Source organism: Camelus ferus, chromosome 13, assembly GCF_009834535.1.
Source record: "Camelus ferus isolate YT-003-E chromosome 13, BCGSAC_Cfer_1.0, whole genome shotgun sequence".
Classification (NCBI taxonomy): domain Eukaryota; kingdom Metazoa; phylum Chordata; class Mammalia; order Artiodactyla; family Camelidae; genus Camelus; species Camelus ferus.
The window spans coordinates 2,078,884-2,103,714 of NC_045708.1; the positions used below are offsets into that span (position 1 = coordinate 2,078,884).

The 24,831-nt window shown below is 58.6% G+C and overlaps 2 protein-coding genes across 16 annotated transcripts in view; one reads left to right on the top strand and one right to left on the bottom strand.

The window, feature by feature from the left end:
• CEP104 (centrosomal protein 104) overlaps positions 1–22,452 on the bottom strand; it is a 34,433-nt gene extending 11,981 nt beyond the window's left edge. The window contains exons 1-13 of one of the 8 annotated variants that reach the window (XM_032495020.1): positions 22,243–22,445; positions 18,492–18,617; positions 14,115–14,288; positions 13,587–13,725; positions 11,984–12,046; positions 11,603–11,679; positions 8,809–8,977; positions 8,223–8,378; positions 7,210–7,437; positions 5,714–6,004; positions 5,049–5,216; positions 4,280–4,453; positions 2,511–2,687 (exon numbers count right to left, since the gene is read on the bottom strand). In XM_032495020.1, the coding sequence (XP_032350911.1) occupies positions 2,511–2,687; positions 4,280–4,453; positions 5,049–5,216; positions 5,714–6,004; positions 7,210–7,437; positions 8,223–8,378; positions 8,809–8,977; positions 11,603–11,679; positions 11,984–12,046; positions 13,587–13,725; positions 14,115–14,288; positions 18,492–18,604 (1,929 nt within the window). In that variant the 5' untranslated portion in view covers positions 18,605–18,617; positions 22,243–22,445. Of the gene's footprint in view, positions 1–2,510; positions 2,688–4,279; positions 4,454–5,048; positions 5,217–5,713; positions 6,005–7,209; positions 7,438–8,222; positions 8,379–8,808; positions 8,978–11,602; positions 11,680–11,983; positions 12,047–13,586; positions 13,726–14,114; positions 14,289–18,491; positions 18,618–22,242 lie in introns of all 8 variants that reach the window. The other 7 variants (XM_032495027.1, XM_032495019.1, XM_032495024.1 and 4 more) reach the window with 7 other exon arrangements.
• An 83-nt stretch (positions 22,453–22,535) lies between these two features.
• DFFB (DNA fragmentation factor subunit beta) overlaps positions 22,536–24,831 on the top strand; it is a 39,386-nt gene continuing 37,090 nt past the window's right edge. For 2 of the 8 annotated variants that reach the window (XM_032495033.1, XM_032495034.1), the window contains exons 1-2: positions 22,536–22,826; positions 24,586–24,712. In XM_032495033.1, coding sequence (XP_032350924.1) covers positions 22,704–22,826; positions 24,586–24,712 — 250 coding nt within the window. In that variant the 5' untranslated portion in view covers positions 22,536–22,703. Of the gene's footprint in view, positions 22,827–22,886; positions 24,713–24,831 lie in introns of those variants that run through there. The other 6 variants (XM_032495031.1, XM_032495035.1, XM_032495030.1 and 3 more) reach the window with 4 other exon arrangements.

The following is a 24,831-nucleotide window of genomic DNA, read 5'->3' on the forward strand; positions in this document are numbered from 1 at the left end:
ACGGCCTCTTACTCAGCCTTCTTTTTTTGAGATCTGCACACGGACAAGATTCATTTCATTCATTCTTCCTGCTTCAAGTACTTTGGTGTCACGTGGACCTATCAACGCACCGCCAGTTCCTCTCGCGGTAAATCCACGACCTGGGGGGTCCTCCCTGGGTCAGCCTCACACACTGGCTTCCTCACTGCCCACGTCATCACCTGCCACATGCACTCAGCTCCTACCCCGGTCCCTGTCACCCTAACCACTGCCCACCTCCAGGGGCTCCAATCTAAGGATCCACGCCCTCTCCTCCGATGATCACACCTCCCTTTCCAGCTCGCTAGTCTGCAGCCCCTCCTCCCCGCACGCCTATCACTGAGTCCCTCCGGCACGGCACGCATGCCCATCCTCAAGTCTGGGCCCTCCCTCCTTCCCTGTGATCACCAGCAAAGCAGAGCATGACTGCAGAGCCGGGGGTCGTGCTGGCAGGTTTCACGCTGGACTCGCAGCCGCAGCCGCCCTAGGGGTCCTGGCGTCGTGTGGTGAACTGACCTGTGATGTTTCCTGGGCCTTTTCCCTTCTCAGACGCCCAGGGCAGTGTCCCCTACTTCCTTCTCGCCTCTGAAGCCCCCACCGTCCACTCGTGGCTTAGAGCTGACCTCCTCTCATTAAGGGGAGGGCTGGTCCCTGCTCTGCTCTGAGCTGGCCCCCTCGAGTGTGCTCGGAGCCCAATCTGTCAGCTACAGCGGGTGCTTTGTTCCTGCTGTCAAACCCTCACCCCCCTCCCACTTTGATTCATCTCCTTTTCCCTCTGTCTGGTTGCATGGCGCTGCACTCAAGTGGACCAGCACAGGGCCATGTGCCCCACAGTCCAGCCCCTGCGGTGAGGAGGGCTGCCACGGTCAACAGAGATGTGGCGGGAATGGCTTGGCCCACGGAAACCCCCACTCACTTTCCTCTCCTCAGGGACCTGGGCGGTCACGTAGGGAGCTGCGACATCACACGTGGGGGAGGCTGAGTCCCTGAAGGCCCGCGCAGAGCAGAGCAGCTGACGGCTCTGGCCGCGACAAGGCTGAGCTGCCACCGAAGGGCTCGTGTCTGTCACTGCGGCTCAGATGACTGGAGCCGAGGCTCCTGTCGGGACCCTGACGTGGGCTGTGAACACGGGCGGGCTCTGGTCTCTGGTGGGGAACCGGAAAACCGAACGTGGAGGTCGGGGAGACGGCAATCCATGTCACACAGGGCAAACAGCTGACACCGGGTCACACAGAGAAGGTGGGCCGGGGCTACTGCTCTAGTGGTGAGACAGGTGAAAGGGCATAATCAGGGGACTGGTATATCTGGGGAGGACTGGCCGCCTTTGGCGGTTTCACAGCAGAACAAGTCCAGCTCCAGAGAGAACTGGAAGTCTGCGGCCAGAGTGATCGAGGCGGGAGGCACCAGGGATCCAAGCAGGGAGCGTGCAGCTCGACCTCATGTTAACAGGCGCTCTCCGAGAGCTGGCTGGGAACGGACTGCGGGCCCAGAGGGATGTGGAAGCCACCGGGGAGTCTGTGACAACCAGCAGGAAGAGAGACAGTGGTGGCTGGTCAGGTTCTGGAAACATATTAAGGAAGAGCCACGGCACTTGTTGATGGAGGTCTGAGACAAAGGGAGGGGATGGAGTGGACCCCAACGTCTGTGTCCTGTGCAAACCTCCTGCGGCCAGATGGAGGGGCCGGAGTCCGCTGAGCGGGCAGCAGGAGAGGAGTCCCAGCCGCTCAGGGAGGGGATAGGCCAAGGCCGCAGGTCGGGAGCCCTCGTAAAGCGGCGGTGTGGCGTGGACGGAGACGCGTGTACAGAAAAGAGCAGCCAGGGCCCAGATGCTCGCACTGGAGCTGGGAAGTGGAGCGGAGCCACCGAGGGGCTGAGACGGCGAGGCTGGCGCTGCAGGAGACAGGCCTGGGGCCCCGGAAGCCGAGTGGAGAAGGTGCTTCTGGAGGCTTATTTATCCCAGTGTCTATGAGTGAAACAGGCCAGTACTAACAGGCCCCGTGTGCTCCTGCCACCTGAGTCATGCCAGGTCCAAGTCCGGGCTCTGAGTCCGTGGACGCGTGGAACAGCTGCACAGCTGCCTCCTCCCCGGCCACTGGCGGGAACGGGCGCGGGGCTGACGCAGGGCCGGCGGGAACTGACATGGCGGGACCCTCTCATCCGCGTGGCCCGGGGCCGCACGCTCAGAGCTATGCTGGCAACGTCTGGAGTCGGGACTAGGGGACCTCTGATTTGACAGGAAATCTCTCCCCTACACCTTCTGAGGCCCGTTAGTCATCAAAGCACAAAATCTGCGTCTCCTCCTGCAGACCCGACATGCGCTGTGACGCGCTGTCTGAGCTGCACAACCTGCTCCCGTTGGGACAGGGCTCGGCACGCACTCCGCCCCAATGTGTGCAGCGCCAGCAGTGGGGGGACCCCAGCGCCCTCAGAGGAACCGGCGTGTCCCTGAGGTCACCCGCCCGCCTGGCCAGGCCCCGGCTCGGGGTGCTCACCTTCATCACGCTGTCCACGGTGAAGCCCGCGCCCTCTGTGCCCAGGTCCCTCAGCAGCCGGGCCAGCAGGGCCATCTGACTGATCGCCAGGTGCGCTGAAGAGCCGGCTTTTAACGGCTGGACCAAGTAAGCTGGGATAATCTGGAGAGACCTGACCTCCTTACACAGGGCCATTTCCTACAAAACCAACAGAATTTGTTCACTTTCACTGGAAGAAGCTGAGGCAACTCAGTGCAATTCAGTATGCGCTCAAAGTAAACAAGGAAGGAAACGACAGGGACTAAGAAGGGACAGTGACAAATGGCAATAAAGCCATTGATTTCTAAGCTCCTGTTTCTATTTAAGACATAATAACAACTAGAAACAAAAACCTGCATGACCTGGAGATGAATGAAAGCTTCATACAAAACGTGATTGAAAACTTAAGGTCTCTCTTCTCAGGATTTTCCCAACCTCAAGAAGAAGAGTTTCTGATTTCTAAAGCCCTGAGAGAAGTCAGCTCTGCCGTGAGAACCGCCATCCTGGCGGTCAGGGAACGCGGGCCCGAGTCCGAGGGGGCCGCCGCTCGGGCTGCCAGGAGCGCTGGGGGTGGGTGAGGGGCGCAGGTACCAGCCCAATCTTCACGTCTCCAAACATGAAACATGTCTCTTTCTATGATTAAGTCCTTTATCATTTAACTACCCAGACACAGGAAAAGAAAAAACTGCTAAAATGTTAAAGAAGAAGACTGGAAACATGATGAAACGTGGATAAAATAAGCTGTGGCACAGGAAGCAGTCCGCTTCAACGGGGCTGCAGGCCACACCGGCCGTGGTGCCCTCCTGCCTGGCGGCACAGTGAGCTCTCTCTCGGAGCCCGAGAGCAGCTCTGAAACACAGTGAGAGGGGAGGGGGGAGAGCGTCCCTCAGAGCAGTGCGAGCGGTAAACTCCCCGTGGGGCAGGCAGGCAGGCAGGCGCCGCCGCGGACACGGGGCCTCGGAGTCGGCCGAGGGGAGGCCGGTGCAGGACAAGGATGGACGCTCACGCAGGTGACCCTCAGCCCCACCGACGTCTCAGAGATTCATGTGGCTCAAAAGTGATGAGACAAAGCCATGCCGTGTCCCACGAGCACCCCAAGCGGTGCTATGTGCTCGTCCTCCCTGAAGACTTACACCCATGAAGCGAGGCCAGACCGGTGGTGCTTCGTGCTGGAGGGACGAGCCCTTTGAGACCGCGGGTGCTTTGGATTTCTTCCCAAGAAAGCCGTGCCGCTCGCAGCACTGTGCGCCACATGCGAAGGGGTTCACAGGCTTTCTGAAGCCCAGACATGAACCTTAACTTAACTTAAGACCTCCTAGACCAGGCGAATTCACTAAAGTGCCCCAAACTTAGCCATTTAACTCCATCTCGACATCTCCCCGTGCCCTGGCTAGAGGAGGCGTGTTTGCTGGAAAAATAAGAACATTTAGATCAAGACAGTTACACGTTTACTGCTACCTCTTTACCCCATTTCTCTGTTCTGATTTAATTTCCATATATTTTTACTTATTTAAAATATGAATAGCCTACACTGAATAAGAGAAACACTAGAAAAAGCAAGCTGCACATTTTAATCATATTTAAGGCGAAATTTACCTTCCTTAGGACTAAGGAAAGTGTGACAGGGAGTCACTAAGGATCATCTGTGGTGCTCCTGAGCAGACAGAACCTTGCAAGGTGGGAAGGAAGCCGAGCCCCTGGGGGTGTGTGTTGATCACTCACGGTTTCCGATTTTACGGTGAAGCTCATACCTGAATAAAATTGGACGCCGTGCTCCGCAGGCGGGCGGAAGTGTCTCCGGTTCTCGCGAGCAGGAGGGGAACGGTTCTCTCCACGCAGTGAGCGGTTTCGAGCTTACTCAGCTTGTGTTTGGGGATATACTGCGTGATGATCATCTTCAACAACTTCAGAGACGCCTGGAAGACCTAAGGGAAAATCGATTAAAAACAGGTGAGCCGGGACCGCTGACTCCCACCCGAAGTCTGCAGGGGATTCGCCAGTAGTGATAAGCAGGGGCGTCATACTGAACACAACATGCGGTCTGGAAACGGCAAACTCAGCTGCCGTCCGAGCCCGCTTCCTGCAGGGGAGACGCACGCTCCCCTCTCCTGTGTCGTGAGGTCCCCGGGGGCCCTGTGTCTGACGTTCCTGTGCGCGTGGCTGAGCCCCGTGTGAATGCAGGCCACCCCGTAATGTGGGGCGCTGACTCGGGCTCTTTCGGGGTCAGGAACACTTAGCAGTGCCTCCCCAGCTCCCCAGACTTTACGAAACTCAAACACAAACGGGACGTTTATCAGCCCCGGGGAACCAGGCCTGTGCACCCGTGGGTTCTGAAGAGCGGAGTCATGACCAGTGGGACAGACCCCAGACCCATCACTGACTGCACTTCCTGCGGGAGACCCTCGTGCCCAGTGACTCCGCCGTGCCAGGGACAACGGCGCTGGGGGCCAGGCTCCCTCTGGGGCTGCCCTGCCCTCCTGGGCAGGCACTGGGGTCCCTGAGGGCGGACGGGGCACTCACTGGGGTCACTATGTCTCGGATGGCCCTTCTGATGAGGAAGACGGACGCCCGCAGCGTGTTCTTTAAGTCCTCCCTCGGGGTTCCGACCGGCGTCTCCGACAGCTGTTCATACAAGGCCAGCAGCGCGCCTTCCCGGTGTGACCACAACCTGGAGTAGGCGCCGGCCACCTGCGGGGGTGGGGGCCGCTGCCTCAGGCGGGCGCCCGGGCCACGTCCCCCTACCTGGCACCTGCAACCCCGGCCTTGCTTTGTTTCAACCGAAGACGTAGCTTTTCTCTGCCGACTAAGTAGGTGTATTTAGAGAAATACCCTTCCTAATGTGGAGAACTTAAGACCATGTCAGAACACGGAATGTGTGAGAGGCTCCAGCACGAGCGACCTTTGGGGGCAGGTGATGCCCTCATGTCCAGTCCTGCTCTGCGACCGTGTCCCGGGGCTGGCGGTGCCCACACGCGAGCTGGCGTCCAGCAGCACAGACACCCGCCTGAAGCGAATGCGCATCAGGAACCCTTCAGTCTGGCTTACGCACGTGCTGCCTTGCGTGACCCCCGAACAGCAAGGATGCAGGGCAGGGGGACCCCAGGGACAGAGGGCCCGCCCGCCCGCCCACCTCCCCCTGGCTGGCCTGTGGTTGGTGGCGCCTGTGCACGTGGCTTCCCCTTTACCAGGGCCTTGCCCAGCACGTCCACGGCAGAGCTGGCCTCTCTCAACACCTTCTCCGTCAAGGGCTCCGGCTCGCCTGCGGCGCCCGCTCTGGGGGCCTCACTGCCGTCCCTGTCACTCCGTTCCAGCTCCACGGCTGCCACCCCGGGCTGCTGGCGGATAGCAGGCAGAGGCCGCTCGTCGTAGGGCAGAGACTCTGGCTGCAGGAGGACAGGGTGGCTGCAGGGCTCAGCGCCGTCCTCCCCACCTGCCGATCCGGGTCTGCACCCGCGGGCTTGCCGCTCTGGACTCACCTGGTCAGAACCAGGGTGTTTTACTAAGCATCAGCCTCATCTGATCAGGACAACTTACACAATAGAGTGAGTTTGAAAAAAATTACATTAGGGTCACTGTTCCTTTCTAAGCTCAGTATAGACCCAATAGAAGGGCAGCGTTGGGGGTGTAGCTCAGGGGTAGAGGGTGTGCTTAGCATGCACGAGGTCCTGGGTTCAATCCCCAGTCCTGTCTCTAAATAAACAAATAGATGAGGAAAACTAATTACCCCCTCTGTCCCCCCAAAATAAAATAAAATAATTTAAAAAAGAAAGAAAAAAAAGGCAATGTCGATTCTGCCTCGTTACTGTTTATGGGCCCAGGGAGGGCCACTGCGAGCCGGCTCCCTGGCCTCTGGCTACAGCTCACGCTTGCCCTCATCCGCCCGCATCCTTCCTTCCTCCCCAGTGCCCACCGGCCACACGGCCAAGCACACAGATGCTCCAGGGAGGCCCTAACAAGCCGTCGGCACCTCTGCCTCCTCTGGTCCTCGCCCTCCTGGGGCGGGCGCGGGACTGAGGCTGCACTCATCAGGGAAGACTTGGGGATTCTGCCCACAGTGGGATGCATGCTCCTCTTGGATGGCACAGTGTGCAACCCTGAAGCTGGGGGCCACGTGATGGGTTCCCCTAGGGTGCCCGGAACCACAGGAAACAGTTGCCAGACAGGAAGAAGCCAGGCTTTGCTGACACTGCCGAGCTACTTAATCAAACCGACCTGAAACCCGACAATCTCTTAAATTCCTGGTTATAAAGGCCAACAGCCCCCCGGTTTGAGCCCGGCCTTCTGCTACCTACAACACAGGGAGTTCTAGCAGATGCAGTGACCACACGGCGTGTGCCGAGGCTCTGCTGAGGTCACCTCAGGTCGGGTACCTGACAGACACTGTCCCCTCAGTCCGGGGAACGACCCCGAGTGGGTGGCTACAAGTTCACAGACAGATAGCAGGGGCCCGGGTGGGGTGTGCCTCAACCCTGCCGGGCGAGGGGGCAGGACCGGGCGGGGGCTGATTGCCTATGTCCCCACGTTCCAGCCACGGCGCTCTGCCCCTCCCCTGGAACACAGGCAGGAAAGGGTGTCCCAGTCGTGCCCCCCTACACGCCGCCCGCACCAGGAAGCCCCGCACACACAGTCCTCACGCCACACCTGCTGATCAACTGTACTGGTGCGACACCGAGTTACCAACCTGGGTCTTGGGAGGAGGGTCTGCGGTGGGCGGTGGCTGGTCCACTGCAGGGCACTGAGGAGAAGCGTCCGGGGCAGGGGCCGAAGGCTTCTCCTGCAGGAAGGGGTCTGCAAGGTGGCTTCCTGCCCCTCGTTCTCCTGGTGGTGGCAGTGAGGGCACCAGCTGCTGGTGGTGGGGGCTGACAGAGTGGAGGAGGGGCTGTAGGGGCAGGTCAAGAGGCCTTCGCATCTGGGGGAAAACGGGACACTTAATCCCCATGTCACTGCCATGCCAGGCCCAGCCCTCTTGCTCCTGGGGTGGGGGTGCAGCGGTTTCACAAGGCAGAGGGCTGCAACCACACTGACAACGTCCTCCAGCCCTTGGACCGTCTCTGGGTGGTTCCCATGTGGACCCGCCAGCGACACGCATGCCAAATGCCCGTGTGACCCTGAGCACATGTGCACGGGCGCTGCGGCGTGGGGCAGATGGGCTGGGGCAGCCGCGGCCAGGGCTGGCAGCACCCGGGCTGGACCAAGCAGTGTGCTGGTGGCCCCGGGTCGCCCTGAGGAGCGCAAGGACTGGGCGGGTGTTACCTGCTGCTTTGGGCAGATGACGTGGTCACGACCCCCTCCTCACCCCGTGGACAGGGCGGGGAAGCCTGGCACAGAGCGGCCAAGGATGGAGGCCAAGCCAGCAGAGCTGGACCTGAAGGGTGGGCACCGGGCCCGGCAGGGAACCCCCAAGTCTGCACCCCCAGCACCATCCTCCAAGCGCTGGCGCTGGGCCTCAGTGTCCTGGCCTGTGACGTGGGCTCTGGAGACGAGGGCAGAGGCCCCTGCCCCACCCCTCCCTAGTCAGCCTGAGCCGTCAGGGTGATGCTCGGCCGACACCCCAAGGGGTGCGAGGGGCAGGGCCGCCACCAGTTCACCGACAGGGGCCGGGGAGATGGAGGGACCCAGCGGGGAGCCTTCCCACCGCCTCCTCTACCGTCAGGGGCCGCAGCCACCTGTCGCCCGCAGGCCTGCCTCACCCACCAGCTCGGCGTCCATCAGGTCATGCAGCCGCAGCTGCTCATACACGCGGCTGCGGTAGCGCTCCATCTGCTGCTTCTTCTCCTTGGCCAGGTCGTAGTCCTCCTTCTCCACCGCGCAGCGCTTCTCCACCTCGAACCTGCCCAGCCGCTCCCCGACCTGGGCACATGCGTCGGCTTTGCAGTAACGCTGGAGGACAGCGTGGGCGGCCATCCCCACGTCCCGGGGGATGGGGAGGGATGGGACTGTGCCTGCATGGCTAATGGCAGGTTTTTTAAAAAAAAAGGTTCTTTGCAGGGGGATTAGGTTTATTATTTTACTTGTAACGGAGGTGCTGGGGGTTGAACCCAGGACCTTGTGTGTGCTAAGCCATGCTCCGCCCCTGAGCTGCACCCTCCCAGTCAGGTAGCTGTTAAGCACCTGAGGCTTCCTGCCGCGGCGGGACGGCTCTCGGGCCCAGGATGACTCTGGAGGAGCGCACCCCGGGACGGTGCGCTTTCGTCCATCCGGGGCCGGGCGGTGCTCGCCGCCCTGAACCCCCACTGACCCCCGCAGCCTCCGAGGCCCGCTCACTGTTCTGAACAGGTACCTTCTGCAAGTCGGCAATGGCTTGCTTCAGCTGCTTAGCGTAGTCGTAACGCTCCTTCCGCACTGCTTCGCGCTTCCTTTCATCTAGTTTGCGTATAATCTGTGCCACTTCTGGGTCCTGGTACATGTCAAAAGCTAAGTCATCTAGCGGGGAGATATAGTCAGATTTCCTAGAGGAAAGAAAAGAATGTTTCAGGGCCGGCGTCAGCCCACCTGATGCTGCAGAAGAAGAGGGGCCTGTGGGCTCAGGGCTGAAGACACCAGGGTGGTCTGGAAAGTGCCCCCCTGCCTCCAAAACTGGAATGTTTCCTGCTGAGAAAGTGGGGGCTCAGAGGAGCCCGTGACAGGCCTCAGGTCACGAAGCAGCAAGCCCAGCGGGTCTTTCTGAGGTCACAGCTCACGCGCTTGACCATGAATTAGCTGCCCTCGGGGCATCTGACCTTCAGTGCGTCCACTCACTCGTTTTTACTCACTCATTCGACAGGCACTCTGAGTGCAGACCATGCCGGGCTCTGCTGTGGGCGCAGGGACAGGACAGTGCGCGTGGATCATTGGTAGACGTGGGGAAACCAGAGCCAGCCGTGACCAGGCCCCTCCCCTGGCAGAGGCAGACTCGGTGGCCCAGGCAGGCACTTCCTGCCGCTGTAACAGTGACGGACATTAAAGATGGAGAACTGCTACCCCTGGGCTTGAGCCTCAAAGCGTCAGACTGTAAGACGTGGCTGCCCAGCCCTGCAATCAGGAAGATCCCTCCTGGAATAAGTGACCCAAGTCACCTGAATGCCCTGATTAAGTGCCACCCTCCTCCCCTCCAGCCCTCCAGCCTGCCAGCCAGCAGCTCTCCTCCAGGCCTGATGTTCAGAGTGAGACGCCAGTCTAACTACCCAACAAAAAAGCTGGGCGGACGCCTTTCACAGCCTCCCAATCTGCTGGGTCAGCGGCAGAAAGGAGACTGCTGGTGGCTCTGAGCTGGACGCCCTGCACACAGGTGAACTTATTAGACAGAGCATCTGTCGTAGAAGTTTGGTGGGTTAATAGTAAATTCAAACAGGACAGGGGACCAGGCCGTCTTTCAAAAGCACCAAGTCCCCCTCCCGACTCCCTGGCCTCAGGCAGTTTGCAGGAGGAGCCGCGGGCAGGGAGGCCGGGGCAGCTTCAAACCCCCTCATCTCAGTGGCGAGTGAAGAGCCCAGGGCCCACGTGTCGACGAGATCCGCGGGGCTACTGTGCCCAAGTGCACACTGACCCCTCAAGTCTAACTCTCGTCGCCTTGAAAATCTAGAGGTGAAACCAAGCCGTCGCTGCAGCACGGAGGTCCACGAGGGACACAGCGGGGTCGGAATTCCGGGCATCTCAGGGCCCCGAGGAGCCCCAGGTGCCTGAGATGGGTTGTGCCTCTGGCACTGCACACAACCTTTCAGGACCTCACTTCACCTTCCAGAAGAACGGGGGGACGCGGCAGGACTGCAGTCCACTGGCCCACTTGGCCAACATGATACAAAACTGACTTAAAGAGAAACGAGACCCCCAGAGAGCTCGCATCGGGGGCCCCAAGCCCGGCCAGCCAGCACCCCCCCAGCTCCTCAGCCTCGTGCGTCACCGAGGGTGGAGCCCCGGAGCGGCCCCACGATGACACCTGCGGGGAGTGGCTCGAGCACCTGATCCTTAGCGCTGCACTCCCTCGCCCCAGCTTCCCTCGTCCCCACCTTGAAAGGCAAGGACCCCATCAGGCCGAGGACCCGGGTCGAGACTGAGGAGGAGCTCGTGCAGGTGTGGCAGGTCACTCTTGTCACGACCTCTCACACACCACTGCCCAGCATGCCACCCTCACCGCCACCATGGTGGCCCCTGCCTCAGGCTCAAGGGCCCCCTGGAGCCCAGGCTGCAGGGGATGAGGCCCTGCAGGGAGCAGGCTCACTGGCCGCTGGGTGCATGCCTGGCAGAGCCAGCGGCGCCCGGGCCATCACCAACTCCGCGTATGATGCAGAGAAGCCGGCTTAGCGGCCGCGCCAGCACCCGACCCCATGTGAGAGATGGCGCACAAGTCACGGCAGACACCACATGGCTGCGGGAGCCCAGAGGCGTCTTGTCTTTTCTCTGCTGGGTAGCTGCTGTCAGGGACGCACTGGGTATCGTTTTGAATTCCCTTCTTTAGGCCGGGCACCTGGGGAGTGGCCCCTTGCTCCAGTGGACAGTGGGCACGTGGCAAGAGTGCTGGAGGCCTCTGCCCCAGGGGCGCCGGGATCAGGGGGTGGACAGGGCCCTGCCACCAGGCCCCTCAGCCTCGCTCTCCACACCTGACCCGCTAAAGAGAAGCAGCAAGACGGAGAGGTCTGGAGGGCGGTCACTGAGGGCGTGTGCGGAGGGGACCTGTAGAGACCCACGTGGCGTGCGTCCGCATCCCCCGAGGAAAGTTCCACAGCAGACAAGATGGCGCCTCCGGTAACTGGCCACTTGGCCAAGTGATACCTTCCAGTCTCACCCATGAACCTGCCTGTGCCTCTGAGGTGCCAGCTGGTGGCGACAGGCCCTTCATCTGAGCACATCTTAGAACCTCTCTAGTAACACCTGAACACACGAGAAATGCAGTCATCTCCGAAGGTCGGGCGTGGAGGGTGCGCTAAATAAAACAGGGGACTTCACCTGCGGTGGGTTCAGGACCACCCTGTCAGTGGCTCCCCCAGCTCCGGACTCAATTCCGAGGCCCCCAAGTCCAGGGTCCTTTGGAGATGACTCACACTTCCATGATCCCAGGCAAAGCCACGCAAGTTTCCCGCCCTGCAGGGGATGCTTACACGGTGCAAGTTCCTTCGAGAGCTGGGTCCTCCGTGCTGTGTCCCAGGTAGTGGTCAATCAGCTTCTCCCTGGAGGCCTTGGGGAGAGGAAGCCCTGCTTACTGTCTCAGAGGAAAAGGAGCGACACAAACCCTGACCTGGAGACGACGCGGTACGAAACATCAGCGAGCTTCGACGACCCTGGTCCTCTGGAAGGACACTAAAATTCTCAAGGACAGTTTGATGTACAGCAGCTGCAAGAATGCCCTGCTAGGTATTCACCAGATGCTCTGATAAAGATTTTTAGGATGACACTTTTTGTGACAAAAATAAATGCTCCCCTCCCCTCCTTCCGTGTTAGAGACAAATGATCCTCTTTAGGAACGAACATCCCAAACTTACAACATCGCTTTCGTCGCTGACATCTGCAGGGTCTCCAATGATGTTTATTGCAACCAAAGCAACCTGAGAGAGAGTCGATCGATAGAAATTACGTGTGAAACGTCTGGTGTGACTTAAACTCTTTGTAACAAACTCTCACTGACCAGCCCTCAAATGGGAGGCGCACGTCACAGGGCGTGAGCTGGAAAACCTCACGCTCGTGCAGGACCACTGTTCACCACTCCTGTCAATCACCTCAGTCCGTGCTCTAATGCTGAACCCGGGGTCTGAAGGATGTTAAAACAATAGCTAAAAACCCTCCGACACTTTAACCCAGACTTGCCTTGAACTCTCCACTCAAGGTTAAGGATGGGGTCATCTCTCTACGATGGTGGTAAATTCGACAACGAAATGAAAACCCACGTTAACACAGCAGGGTTCGTCTCAGTCAGCGGTTCTCCCCGGAGGGGGAGGAGTCGCCCTCCCGGACCCCCTTCCTCGAGAATCACATCACTGCAGCTGAGCTAACAAGCGGGGATTATGGCGAGCACTCGCACGTGCGGGAGGGAGGAAGAGGCTCAGAATCACCCCAGTCAGCTGCCCACAGCGCTCCACCCCAGAGCCCCCCTTCCCCACCCGGCTCCGCACAGAGCTCTGCCTGGTGGGCACGCCTGCCGGCCCCTTGGACGGGCTGGGAGCGTCGTAAATATTTGTGCGAGTTTGCTCAAAAAAGATTGCTTTGGACACCGGTGATTTCCACTCCATTAATTATGCCAAAAAAAAAAAAAAAAAAAAAAAGGAAAAAGAAAGAAAGGGAGGCTGGGAGCTAGAGAGATCCTGGATTGCACATGACATGAAACGAGGTTCCCAATTTCTACCAGGGGCTGCCGCTCGCACAAGTGTGGTGGGTTTACCCGGAGCGGTGCTGTCCAACAGAAACACAGCACACATCGTGCGTGCGATTGTGAGTTCTCTAGTAGACACGGGAAAGGGTGTGAAAGAAGCAGATGAAACTGAGCTTAGTAACACGTCGAAGCCTAACAGCCGAGACAGCGTCACCCCCTCGCGCGACTGAGCCCAGCCGGCGCGCGGCCCCCGCGGCTGGACCGGCCCCGCTCCCGGCGCCCTCAGCCAGCGTGGCCGGGGCTCCGAAGCAAAGGGCGCGGCCGCGGGCCACCTGACCCTTCCGCACAGACACCCCCCCGCTGGGCAGTCTGATGCCAAAGGGGCTCCTCCGAGCCCGTCACGCAGTGAACTGGGTGCTCTTTCTAAAGCATAATGTTGTCGGCTGCTGACGTTTTATGCGTTTTATGACTCTGTAACAGATGCTAATGTAACTGATATTGCCTTGTGGACATTTTCAAATAATAATAATACGGTACTTTGGTACAGAAAATTCAGCTTACCTCGTTGAAAAGTGTTAAAATAGAGTAGCTTATGTTAGTGGTAATGGTTACATATACATATGTAAGCACAGTTTTAATTAATGTTTCAAAGGTAAAATATTCCTTTGTGTTGCTGGGAAACTTTTAAATGCTGATTAGATATTAAAACTAATACAGTAAGAACAAAAGAGTCTGAAACGCCCTGAGGGGGAGGACGAGTCCTGGGGGCGGCGCCTCACCTGGTTGTACGCGTTGTACTTGTTGACGTGGTTCTGGTGAAAGACCAGCTTCAGGAACTGCCCCACTGCGTCCACGTAAACGGACTTCAGTTCCCGGGCTTTGCAGCCTGTCTTTTCATTGTCACAGAGAGACACGTACCTGCAAGAAAAAACTCGACTCCAGAATCACGTTGATTCGGAAATAACGCTGCCCCTCTGTTCCCTCTGAGATCAACGGGTTTCAAGGAAAACTTAGGTTTGGATTGAAAAAATCCTAGGAAAAAAGCCGCAAAGTCAACTTCTAAACAGCCTGTCTTAGGACAAGTTCTGCATCTGGAAAGGGGAGTTGAACGCTGCTGATACAACGGTGGCCTGGCTTAGTAAGCACATTCACCACGAGGCAGGTGTTAGGAAATCACGCAATCTTGACCCACATGCAAGGGCCTAGAGGACGACCAAGAGCAAGGGGCAGTTCCTTAGCTTTCACTGCTTTGAGGTGGAACTGGCCTGGCTGAAAGTTGCCGCCATACATTCTGAATCCGTCCTTACCCAAGCCTTCGAAAGCGCTCGGCTGGGCGCGGCGCGAGGCGCTCGGGCAGGCTCTGGCCCACGTAGAACTCCACCTTGCTCGGGATCAGGCACTGGTGGGCCAGCAGCTGCAGCTTTCTCACTCGACACCGCTCCACCATTTGCAGAACAATTTCTTGTGGAAACTGGCAAAACCTGAAAGCAAACACACTTTGTTGTTTCCGCACGATCCCCGCAGAGGGCTTCTGGATGTCTGCACCCTGCTTCCATGTGACGTGGCAGGTCCGTGGGGCCGAGGCCGCGAGGCCACCAGCCCCGTCCCCGCAGCCTCACAGTCGGAGCAGGGGCTCTGAGCGAAGGTGTGACGGGGTCTGCCGCCCCCGGTGTGAACCACACTTTGAGCAGTTAGTTCGTGGTTTGAATGAAACTTCAAGTTAATCACGAGTCACACATCAATCTAAAGAGGCTGTGCTGTGAGTCGCAGGATTTTCCACAGGAACCTAAATCCCCTTGCTTCCCAGAACCCTGAGCCGATGGAGCAGCCGTCAGTCAGCCCCGTGCCCCGCACACGCAGTGGCCCAGAGGAGGAGCCGCTACTCCTGCTCAGAAGTGACTCAGTGCGCTGGAAACCTCTCTCGTGGTGTATGATTGTGCCCAGGTGACACGAGCGAGCGTGTGTGGGGCTACGGAGTACCGGCTGCACACAGCAGTGGGCTGCCCAGGGCATCAGAGCGGGGAAGCACCGAGGACAGGCTGTTGGGAAAGGCCCTTCCAACACCAGTGTCCGACCCTGCATGAGCGCCCTGGTAGACCATCCACTGGCCCGCCTGCCCCCTCTCCCTCCTCTTCTCCCAGCCAAGCCAGCCTGCCTTTTCTTTCGACCCGATCGGCCTCCTCCCGACCTCACACAGACATACTCTAGGACCCCCTTTGTAGGGAACCCTCCCGTGATCCTGAATCCCTCCCCGGCTCGCAGCCCGTTTCTCAGCTGCCACCCCAGCCAATGTCACAGGTCACTCTTGTGAAGGCCACTTCTGACCTCTGTGATGCTGACTGTGACCTGCACCTCCCAGCCCTGATCTTGCTCAGCCCACAAGCCTGGCCCACCTGGCCACCCCTCCTGGCCCCTTCCTGCCTCAGGCTGCCTCCCCGTCCAAGCCCGACTGTGCCTGGACTCCTGCGTCTGGGTCAGGTGCCGGGCTCTCTGCTCCAGCAAGACCCACTGGAGGGGATCCCATCAGTTCTATCACGAAGAACCCCAAGTAAACACCACCTGTGTCTGAACCTGCGCATCCAGCCGGCAACCTGACGTTCCATGGACGCGTCTACAAGGCATTCGATGCGACAGACAAAACCCACCCCCGCCCAGCTCCCCCATCCCACCCCCACCAGCCTCCTCCCCCAGCTTTTCCCACCTCAGCAGTGGCCCGCCGCCCACCCCATGGCCCATGCCTGTCCTTAACTCCTAACAGGATGGCCAGAGGCCCCCAGCTCTGCCTGACGGCTCCCTGCTGTGATGTGGTGACCTGGCTGCGGGCGGGCGGGCGGGCGGGCGGTCAGGGCAGAAGGAGGAAGGGCACAGAAAGGAACGTCAGGCTGGGCTAGGAAGGGCGGGTGGGAACCTCTGTGTGTAGCTGAGGGACACGGCAGGGTGACCGTGGGCTGAGCGGGCTTGTTCTGGGGCTGTGATCCTTGGGGTTCCCGGACACTTGAGATTTCAGAAATGCACAGGTTGTAAGGGGAGTGCTCGTGAGGCAGGAGGGCCGCCAGGGCAGGGGACCCGCAGCTCGAACCTCCAACACCCTCCCTCCCGACTCCGGCCAAGTGCCGCCTTAGACACGGGCGACACGTGCTGTGTTTAAACGCAAGGCACACGCGTCATAACTTGTGGTGAGACCACCCTAGACATGAGGACTCTTGGTAATCTATTGTGAAAAAAATCCTTTATTATTTTTTAAACAACCTCCAAAATTGTTTAAAGAAAATTAAGACAATTGACAAAATTTTCAAATTGTATTTTTTTGAAGTTGTGTATTTTAAAACCCTTTAAAAAAAAGGGCTATGACTCAGCTGTTCAAATGCAGCTTATCAAGAGTTTATAGATGAACCAGAAAAACCCTCAAGCTGATTAAAGGAAGAAACAACACACTCTGCAAGTGAACAAAGGGAAACCTCGTCTAAAGCAGAGCCGGGGGCCCTGAAGGGGGCTCTCGGGGGCGTCCCTGATCTCACTCCTGGGTGGGAAGCAGCTGGCTGCGCTGCGCCTGCAGAGGCGGACTTTCTCCCTGCCCAGCCACGGCCCGGCCAACGGGAAATGTCAGCCGCTGGGACCCTCGCTCCCCTCCTGGGGGCTTTGTTCCCAGCAGCCCCTCCCAACCTCCTCCTTTTCTCCATAAAGTAACGTTCCTCTCCCTCCTTTGTCCCCCACATTTCCTGTGGTTTCGCCACGGTCTGCATGTTCCGAACTGCAGTTCCTTGTCGTCGTGAAGTAAGCTCACTTTGCTAGTAAGACCCCTGGCTGTTTGATTTTTAAGGCTGACATGACCTAAAAAGGCTGGTGTGTCATTTTTCAGGACAAACTGACAGCTCTATGTGTCTCTTGAGTTTTGCTTTTTTTTTTAATGGAGGTGCTGGGGATTGAACCCAGGACCCCGTGCGTGCTAAGTGTGTGCTCTGCCACTGAGCTCTGCTCGCCCTGATTTCTTTTTGAATAAAAATAATTTGACAAAAAGTTCCTGCCTGGAGGCTCTGGTCATTGGTGTAAACTTTGTGCTCTCTTGGAGAGGCGTGTCTCGCGCCCTGAAGACGGCAGGCCCTGTGGATTCCCGCGCTGGAGAGACACCGGAGGCACTTCCTTTGTGCCCTGTAAAGCCCCCCAGGGCCCCCCCAGGACAGCCCTATCAGGCCCTCTGACCTGGGCTAACAGCGCCCTGCCCTCCCTCGGGAGACTTGGTTTGAGGGCACTTTCCTTTGCCTTCGTATGATGCGCCTGACCTCAGGGAACACTGTGTTGAAGGCAGGAGACCCCAAGCCCAGCCCAGGATGAGTCTGAGTGGTGATCCAGGCGCATATCCCCTTTCTTTGGGGGGACTGGAAAGCCTACTACTAAAACGAGGAGAGGGCACGTCCCAGAAGGGGCACCGTATCAATACAGGAAAGAATCATGTTAGTATTGCTCATATAAGTACTTCTAGAAACGGGGTCCGGGCCATGCGCATAAGCACCGAACAAGCCCATCTAGCCTAAAGGACCTCTTCCGGAGGGGGATGCAGGCAGGGGACGCAGGGGAATGGAGGACGTTCGCATAAAACCGTGGCCCCAGCTCAATCCGGGCCTCCGGCCTGGGGAGAGGCAGGACTGGACTGACTTGTGAGTGCAGGGGGTGGGTGTGGATGTGCCCCGGGCTGCCTGCGTGGGATGTTCCTCCCCCGTCCCTCCCGCCCGCCCGCGGCACCCAGGAGGCTGCCCTGGCTGGGCAGGGCGGGGCGCAGCTGGGGCAGGCCCAGGACGCTTCCTTGCCTGCAGATAAGGCCCTCGGTCCCAGTTATCAGCTTCAGCAGCAAGAAAGGGGCTGTCTACCCCTATCTGCTTACTCCTGTTTAATTTCTCAGTTCATTGAGAATGGAGCCCTAATTGTTGAGGCCCCTCAACAACTCTAAAAAGAAAATATATTTGAATTTTAAATAGGATTTACATTCAACTTTTCAGCAATACATCTTCTGAATAAAAGTAAGTGGCAAGGGTATGACTGAATTTAAACGTCATGCATGTTTACACATTTGTGAGTCTGGGGCAAACAGCACCTTCTACTCGTTCTCGGAAAACAAGTCACGAGGAGGTGACAGCCCGGGAGGCGAGTGGCCTCAGGCGGCTGGCGCTGAGGACGTGTAGGGGGCCTGACCAGGCCCCGGGGCTTCTCAACAACTAACTCTGCTTTTGGGGAAGAATGAAGGCCTCTCAGGAAAACACTTAAAGGTTTCAGAAAAATACTTACTAGTATTACATCACTCCAGTAGTGAGCATTTTTGAAGGTGTACAAACATTCCAGATGGATTCGAAAGAGACTTTCTGGGTCAAAGTCCCAAGCTACACGAAAGCCACCAGATGCAAAACCTCTACCACGGAGCTCAGCCGAGGGCGAGGCAGGGTCCCCCCCCATCCTCTGCACGGCGCACTGCTCGGGCGAGCATAGGTTACTGCTATCAGGAAAAGGGTAAACAAATCTTTACAAACAGAAGGAAGGAAATCCAGGAGGTAACTAGGCTGGTGAATCCACGGGGAACCCGACCCTCCAGTGGCTCTGCCGTCTCAGTTATAATAAAACTCAGATAACAAAGCGGAGGCCAGAGCCCGCGTGCTCCTGAGAGCCCCCCGCCCGCGGCCCCCGGCCCGGCCCACCTCGGCGACCTCCACCCGCTGACAGTCGGAGCGTGGACCATGAGTTCCCGGGCACTGAAGCCGTCTTCGTGTCCGGACGAGCTGACAACCACGAATCCAATCTTGTGGGGCATTCTGCACTCGGGGCTGTTTATGGGAGCAGGAGAGACAGCTTTCAAATCAAGGAACTCAGAAGCACGTAACACTGAAAGTGTTTGTTCAAAGTCATTCACGACCTGGCCAGGACTGTCCCGTCACTTTGAAAGAGTCCAGTTTCTTGTTAAGTACTTTTTTTTTTGTATTTATTTAATGGCAGTATTGGGGATGGAACCCAGGACCTCGTGCGTGCTAAGCATACACTCTACCACTGAGCTATACCATCCCTGCCCTCTTGTTAAGTACTTTTCAAGGCACCTCTAATTCCACATAAGGCATCAGTTAACTTACCTTAACGTCTTCCAAATATATGTCCAAAAAGTGTGGCCAGTGTTGTTTTAACTATGCCCCTCCCAAAGCTAAGCTTAAGTCCTAACTCCCAGGACCAGTGAATGTGGCTTCATTTGGAAACACGGTCTTTGCAGATGTAACCAAGTTAAGGTGAGGTCACACTGGAGTAGGGTGGGCCTACTCCACCGTGACTGGTGTCCTTATCAGAGCAGAGACAGGGACACACATGGACAGGGAGAAGTCCATGTGACAAGGGCCCAGCAGGGAGCAACGCACCTGTTGGCCGAGGACGGCCGGGTGGCAGCTGCTGGTAGGGCAAGGACGGGCCCCCGGAGCCGTCAGAGGGAACTGGCCCTGCACACCCACACCTTGCTTTTGGACTTCTAACCTCTTGAATAAATTTCTATCGTTTTAAGTCATCCAGTTTGTGTTACTTTGTTACAGCAGAAACAAGGTTTTTTGCTAAAATATGAAAGCAAAGTTGTTCCTATCAGTTAAGAAATTAATACAACCAGCGTGTTAGTAAGCCACACAGAAGTAAGGGGAAGGGGGCGGGTGAGTCAACAGCGCCCTAACTGCTGCATGAACACGCACGGCCGGGGGCGCCGGCCCGCGGCCAGAGCGCCTAGTGCGCAGCCGCGCCCCGGGGCCGGGCTGGGCGGCTGAGTCTTGGGAGACGTTTAAGTGTTGGCTGAGTGATTGTTGTCTGTCATGACGTGTGAGTGACCCGACTTGGTTCATAGTTACACACCTTCGTTTCGAGGGCGGCTGTGGCGATACCTGGCTTTGCCTGCTGCTGCTTTGAAACGGCGCCCCAGTCGCAGTTTGCCTGGGTGACTCTGCCCTCCCCAGGCCCGGATGTGCGGGGCCGACGCCCCCTGCGCTCCTCAGCTCCACGCCTGCGGGGGCACCGGTCCTGGGCTTGGTCGGTCCACAAGTCCCACATCCCTCCTCAGTAACTGGTTCAGGGATGGGGACATGAGAACAAGACCCAACAAACAGGACCAATGTGACTCGATACCAGGACTTTGCTGGGGCCGCAGCCATAGGATAGTGTTGGCCGGAGGCTGCTGGAGGCCACCACTGGGAGATCCTGGCAGAGGGCAGGGCTGCTGGGGGGAAGTAGTGCTGAGAGGCAGACACGCTGTGGGAGCCTCAGGATTTAAAGACCAAACAACTCATGGACTCCCATTTTCTAGTCAATAAGCCAATCCATCCCTCTTCAACAGGCCGACCTGCGTGAGGTGTCAGTACGCAACCAACGGCCCTCGCTGACACGGGGGCAGGCTTCTCCACAGAGGTCTCTGGGGCGGGACACACTGTCAGCCGAGGCTTTTCGGCATTAGGTAACATGTGAGCACGCCCCACATGCAACCTGCCTGCTTCACACACTGGTACACGAGCTAGGGCTTCCTTTGACTTACTGAGAACCTGAAGAGGGCCAGCTTGGTAAGTGTCGGCAGTGCTAAAAGCAGACAGAGACCATTGTCAAAGAGCCTGGTTATTTTCTGCACACAGCCCGTCACAGGATAGAAGAGGAGAGCTAAGCCAACCTGGAGATGCTGAAGTGCAGACACAGAAGACGGTGGGCGCGAGCTCCCCCGCAGCCCACTGCCCGGCCAGCTCCGCGCCAGGAACAGAGCCGCCCCGCCCAGCCTGCAGCGCCTCCTGCGTGCTGGTGCCCTGGTGCCGGGCTCCGGCCTGGACTGACTCCTCCCTCGACCTCCACCTCCCCCCACCTACTTCTGCATCCTCCCCTCCCCACTTCCACCCATGGGGCGCCACGTCTCATTGGTTCTGCCCTGGAATGGTGACTGCACACACGCCTTCTTCTGGCTGTCACAGTCTTTTCTAGAAAACAACAGCCAGGTCTCCCTCCCTGGAGGACCGCTCCTGCCTGCTGAACGTTCCTCCTCAAGCCCCATCTGCTCTTCCAACCCTCACTTCTTGTCAGGGATTGTCAAGCCCAGCCAAACTCACTAAAGCTCAGTGCCACATCCCTGTGCTGGGGTTCTCCACATCCTCTGGTCAGCTTCAAGAGTAGGGCCTGTCACTTCCTATCCCACCTCGAAAACGGTAGGTATCAATGAAATATTTTCAACTGAATGTGACAATGTATCTGGACATTCTGAGATTTGAGATACTGTTTACCCTGCTTGGCATGTGTCAGACTGACGCCCTTACTCGGTACGCCTGCTTGCAGATGGGCATGTGTTTATACCTTCATGACAACTCTGACACCCTGACTGTAGAGACCAGGAAACTGAGGCACAGAGAAGCCGATGCCCAGGGCCATCTGGCTATGAAGCCACACAGGCAGGGTTTGTCCTAAAGCTGGTCAGGTTCCAGAGTTTCAGGTCTTGACCAACAGCCTCTGTTATGGTGCAAAGACTTAGAAACAAGACCCTTTAAATCTGAACAGAGGATGTGTCCACAACTACACTATGTTGCCTCAATAAATTCAAAACACAGGGCTGGCATTTAGGAACCAGGCAGGAGACATGTCAGGGAACAGTAGAGGCAACCTTATCACCTGGGTTTGGGTATCTGAAAAGGATTCCTTTTTGGCTGCATCCTTCCACCTTGTACCCTAGGGCCCCCTTTGTGTAAACCTTCAAGTATTACAAAAGATACTTGGGGTGTCACTAAAGGACACTCGTATTAGGCTCTGTAAGAATCATCGCTAACATTTTGCGGAGAACCAAAACTCCGGTGAACGCGGGGCCCCAGCCGCCCTGGTGCACAGCGGTCCGCATCCCAGAACACGCGCCGGACCGCACCTCTCCCCGGGCAGCGGTCACGGCCCACGCGCCCTCGGTACGCACGCTGGTACGGGGCGGGGTAACTTCTGCTTGTCACTATGTATCAGGGGTATTGATACCGCGAAATTACATGGAAATAGTTTAGCAACTTCCAAACCATCTCGCTACAGGACTGGGAGACAAAACTTGCATCCACTTTTCTTCTCAAGAAAGCGTGAATGTGACACGGTTACATGATTTTTGGTCAAGCAACCGCAAGGCTCGAAAGCGCCTCCGAGAAAACCCGAAACACAAGAGGTTAAAGAGCCCGCTCGTTCGCGTCCCGCCGGCACGGACGTGGGGTCGCCGTTCTGTGAGAGGGCGGCTCGGCCCGCACCGCCGCCGAGCGCGGGAGCCGAGCGCAGGCCGCCGGGGCAGTGACGCAGCGCGCGGGCCGCGCCCGCCGGGGCCGCCGCTCGGCTGGCCGCCCGGGGAGGCCTCCGCGGGCCCGGGTCCGGGCCCGGCCCCGCCGCCCCGCCGCCCCGCCGCCCCGGCCCGCACGGCCGCCCCGCCGCTCCCCGTACCTGTCAGGACGCCCGCACGACCCCGGGGGTCTCCGCCCCTCTCCTCGGCGGAGCTCAGGCGGCGCCTCGTCCGCCGCCTCGGGCCGGCCCGCACCCCCGAGCCGCAGTGGCGGTGGCAGAGAAGGAATTGCCCAGGCGGCCCGCGGCCGCCGCTCCCATGACAACCGGGCCGGCCCGGTCTGGCCTCCGCGCGTGCGCGAACCCGCCTCACTGTGCCGCGCCTGCGCACAAGGCGGAATTGGTCTGCCGCTTCCCGCGCCTTCTGGGTAATGAAGTTTCCGCAGTGCGGCTCCTGCGCACAAGGCGGGGTCGCGCCGCCGCTTCCCTTGGACTTCTGGGTAATGTAGTTCCCGGCTGGGGGCGGCGCGCGTTCTTGATTCCCCTCGGTGTAGCACATTACGCGCCGAACCCCGGCGCTGCCAGCTAGGCCGGTGCACCCCTCGGGGCTCGAGGGTCTGAGGATGTCTGCGGTGACTCAGAAGCCCAAGACGTTCAAGCTGCGGGCTCTGCACAGCCAGAAGAAGTTTGGGGTGGCGGGCAAGAGCTGTGAGGAAGTGCTGCGGAAGGGGTGCCTCCGTTTACAGGTGCCCCGCAGGGCCGTGGGCTGGGGGACTGGGGGACTGGGGGCCTCCGCTTGCAGGCGCCCCTCGGGGCCGGGGGCTGGGGGACTGGGGGCCTCCGCTTGCAGGCGCCCCTCGGGGCCGGCGGCTGGGGGACTGGGGGCCTCCGCTTGCAGGCGCCGCGGGCCCGGGAGCCAGGGGCGTGCCCAGAACGCTGCTGGTGAGATGAAACAATGCTGAGCTGTCGTCTTGCACCCTCGGGACTGGTGGAGCTCAGGCTGCACCGAGCCACACAGTGTGTCCCTGAGTCCTGACCTGGTCACTGGGAGGGGACACTGTCCATGTCCCACAGGTGGAGAACCTGAACCTAACCACAGCTGACGGCCACGTGCCGGTCCCTGGGCCCCTCTGGCTTCTTCTGTGGGTTGTGGTGGAGTCCACATGCAGCCCTGTGAATCGGGTGCTAAGACCCTCATTTCACAGATGAAGAAAACTGAGGTGCCGAGCGACTAAGCAACCTGCCATAGCTGCAGAGGATTGGCGGGCATTTAAACCCAGGACTGGCTGAGCCCAAAGCCTCTTAGCAAAGCCTCTGTGAGGGCGGGGGCTACCACAAGCTGGAGCAATTGGAGTCCTCTGGGGCTTCTGGCCATGCCTGGTGTCTGCAGAGGTGCTGCGTCTCAGCAGGTGGCCCTAGTGAAGCCTCTGCCCCAGCGCTCAGGTGCCCACCTGCGTGGGAGAAATTTGGGGAGAATAAGAGATGCTGCTTTTCCGTCTCAAAACCAGGCAGTGTGGGAGACGTCCGGGCCCCAGGGAATCCCCATTTCCTGTGCTGTGGAGGGGTTCCCAAAGTCCCTCTCTGGCCCCTCAGCCCCAGTCAGAGCTGGGGGACTTTGTGGAGGGACCTGGGACAACATTTCCGTCTTTCTGACCGTGAAGGTCAGTACAGCTCTGGCCTGAGATTCAGGGACCAGTTCCTGTGGCCGCCGGTTAACCTTCTGCGTGCTCCGGGGCACAGCCATGCGGCCCCTCCCCTCCTCAGTCTCCCTTGGCGCAAGTTGAAGGGGTTGTGCTCAGAGGCCTCTAAGGGCCCTTGCACACCCCCGTTGTAAGGATTTCAGCTCACATTCTTGCCCTTACTGTGTTACTTCCCTTGGCTGGGCTTAGACCAGCTGGGGTTGCAAATGTGTATGTGTGTGAGGTGGGGTGAGGGGAGGAATAAAAATTTACTGTAAAAATTCTTAAAACTGATCGGAGTCAAGCACCAGAGAACTCAGCAAGTTAACAGTCCCAGATGCTGGTCACAGTCCCGTAGACAGAGGCGGTGAGTCGTCTTCAGTAAGATGTCCCCTTAATTAATCAGTGCCCAGAGAGAGACGTGAGCGGGAGGTGCTGCATCCTGGCACCTGTCGGGCAGTGCGGGTGTGTTTACAGGCCTAGTGGAAGCAGTTAGCCGTCATTTCAGGAAACCCAGGCTTGGATTTTTAAGTGCCTGGGAGGGGCTCGTTCTGAAGGAGTCCGAGTCATGACTCCCACAAAGCAGTCACCGCCATGTGTGTATTTTTGTAACTTTCCACATCTTAGAACAACCTGCAGTAGGGGCCCTTGTTTTGATGTGCTCTGTGCCCAGAGACAGCATCTCAAGTGTGAGTCTTCAGAACGTAGTTCCTCCCTGTACACTGCGAGGGCTGCAGGTGGAAAGCCCGTATGTTGCCTGCCCACGGTGGGCCCACGTGACCCAGTCCGGCAGTGCCTGCCCTGCTGTCCCCTCCCCTCCCCGCAGCTGCCCGTTCCCGGCTCCCGCCTGTGTCTGTACGAGGACGGCTCGGAGCTGACCGCAGATCGTTTCTGCAGCATCCCAGACGGCGCGGAGCTCGTGCTTCTCACCACAGGCCAGACCTGGCAGGGCTGTAAGTGGTGGGGACCCTGGAGGTGGGCGGGGAACTGGTGGGGCTTTGGAGGTGCTGAGGGTCTTCCCCGGGGGTGGGGCATCAGCTCGGGAGGGAGGGGTCCCCATGCTCTGAAGTCA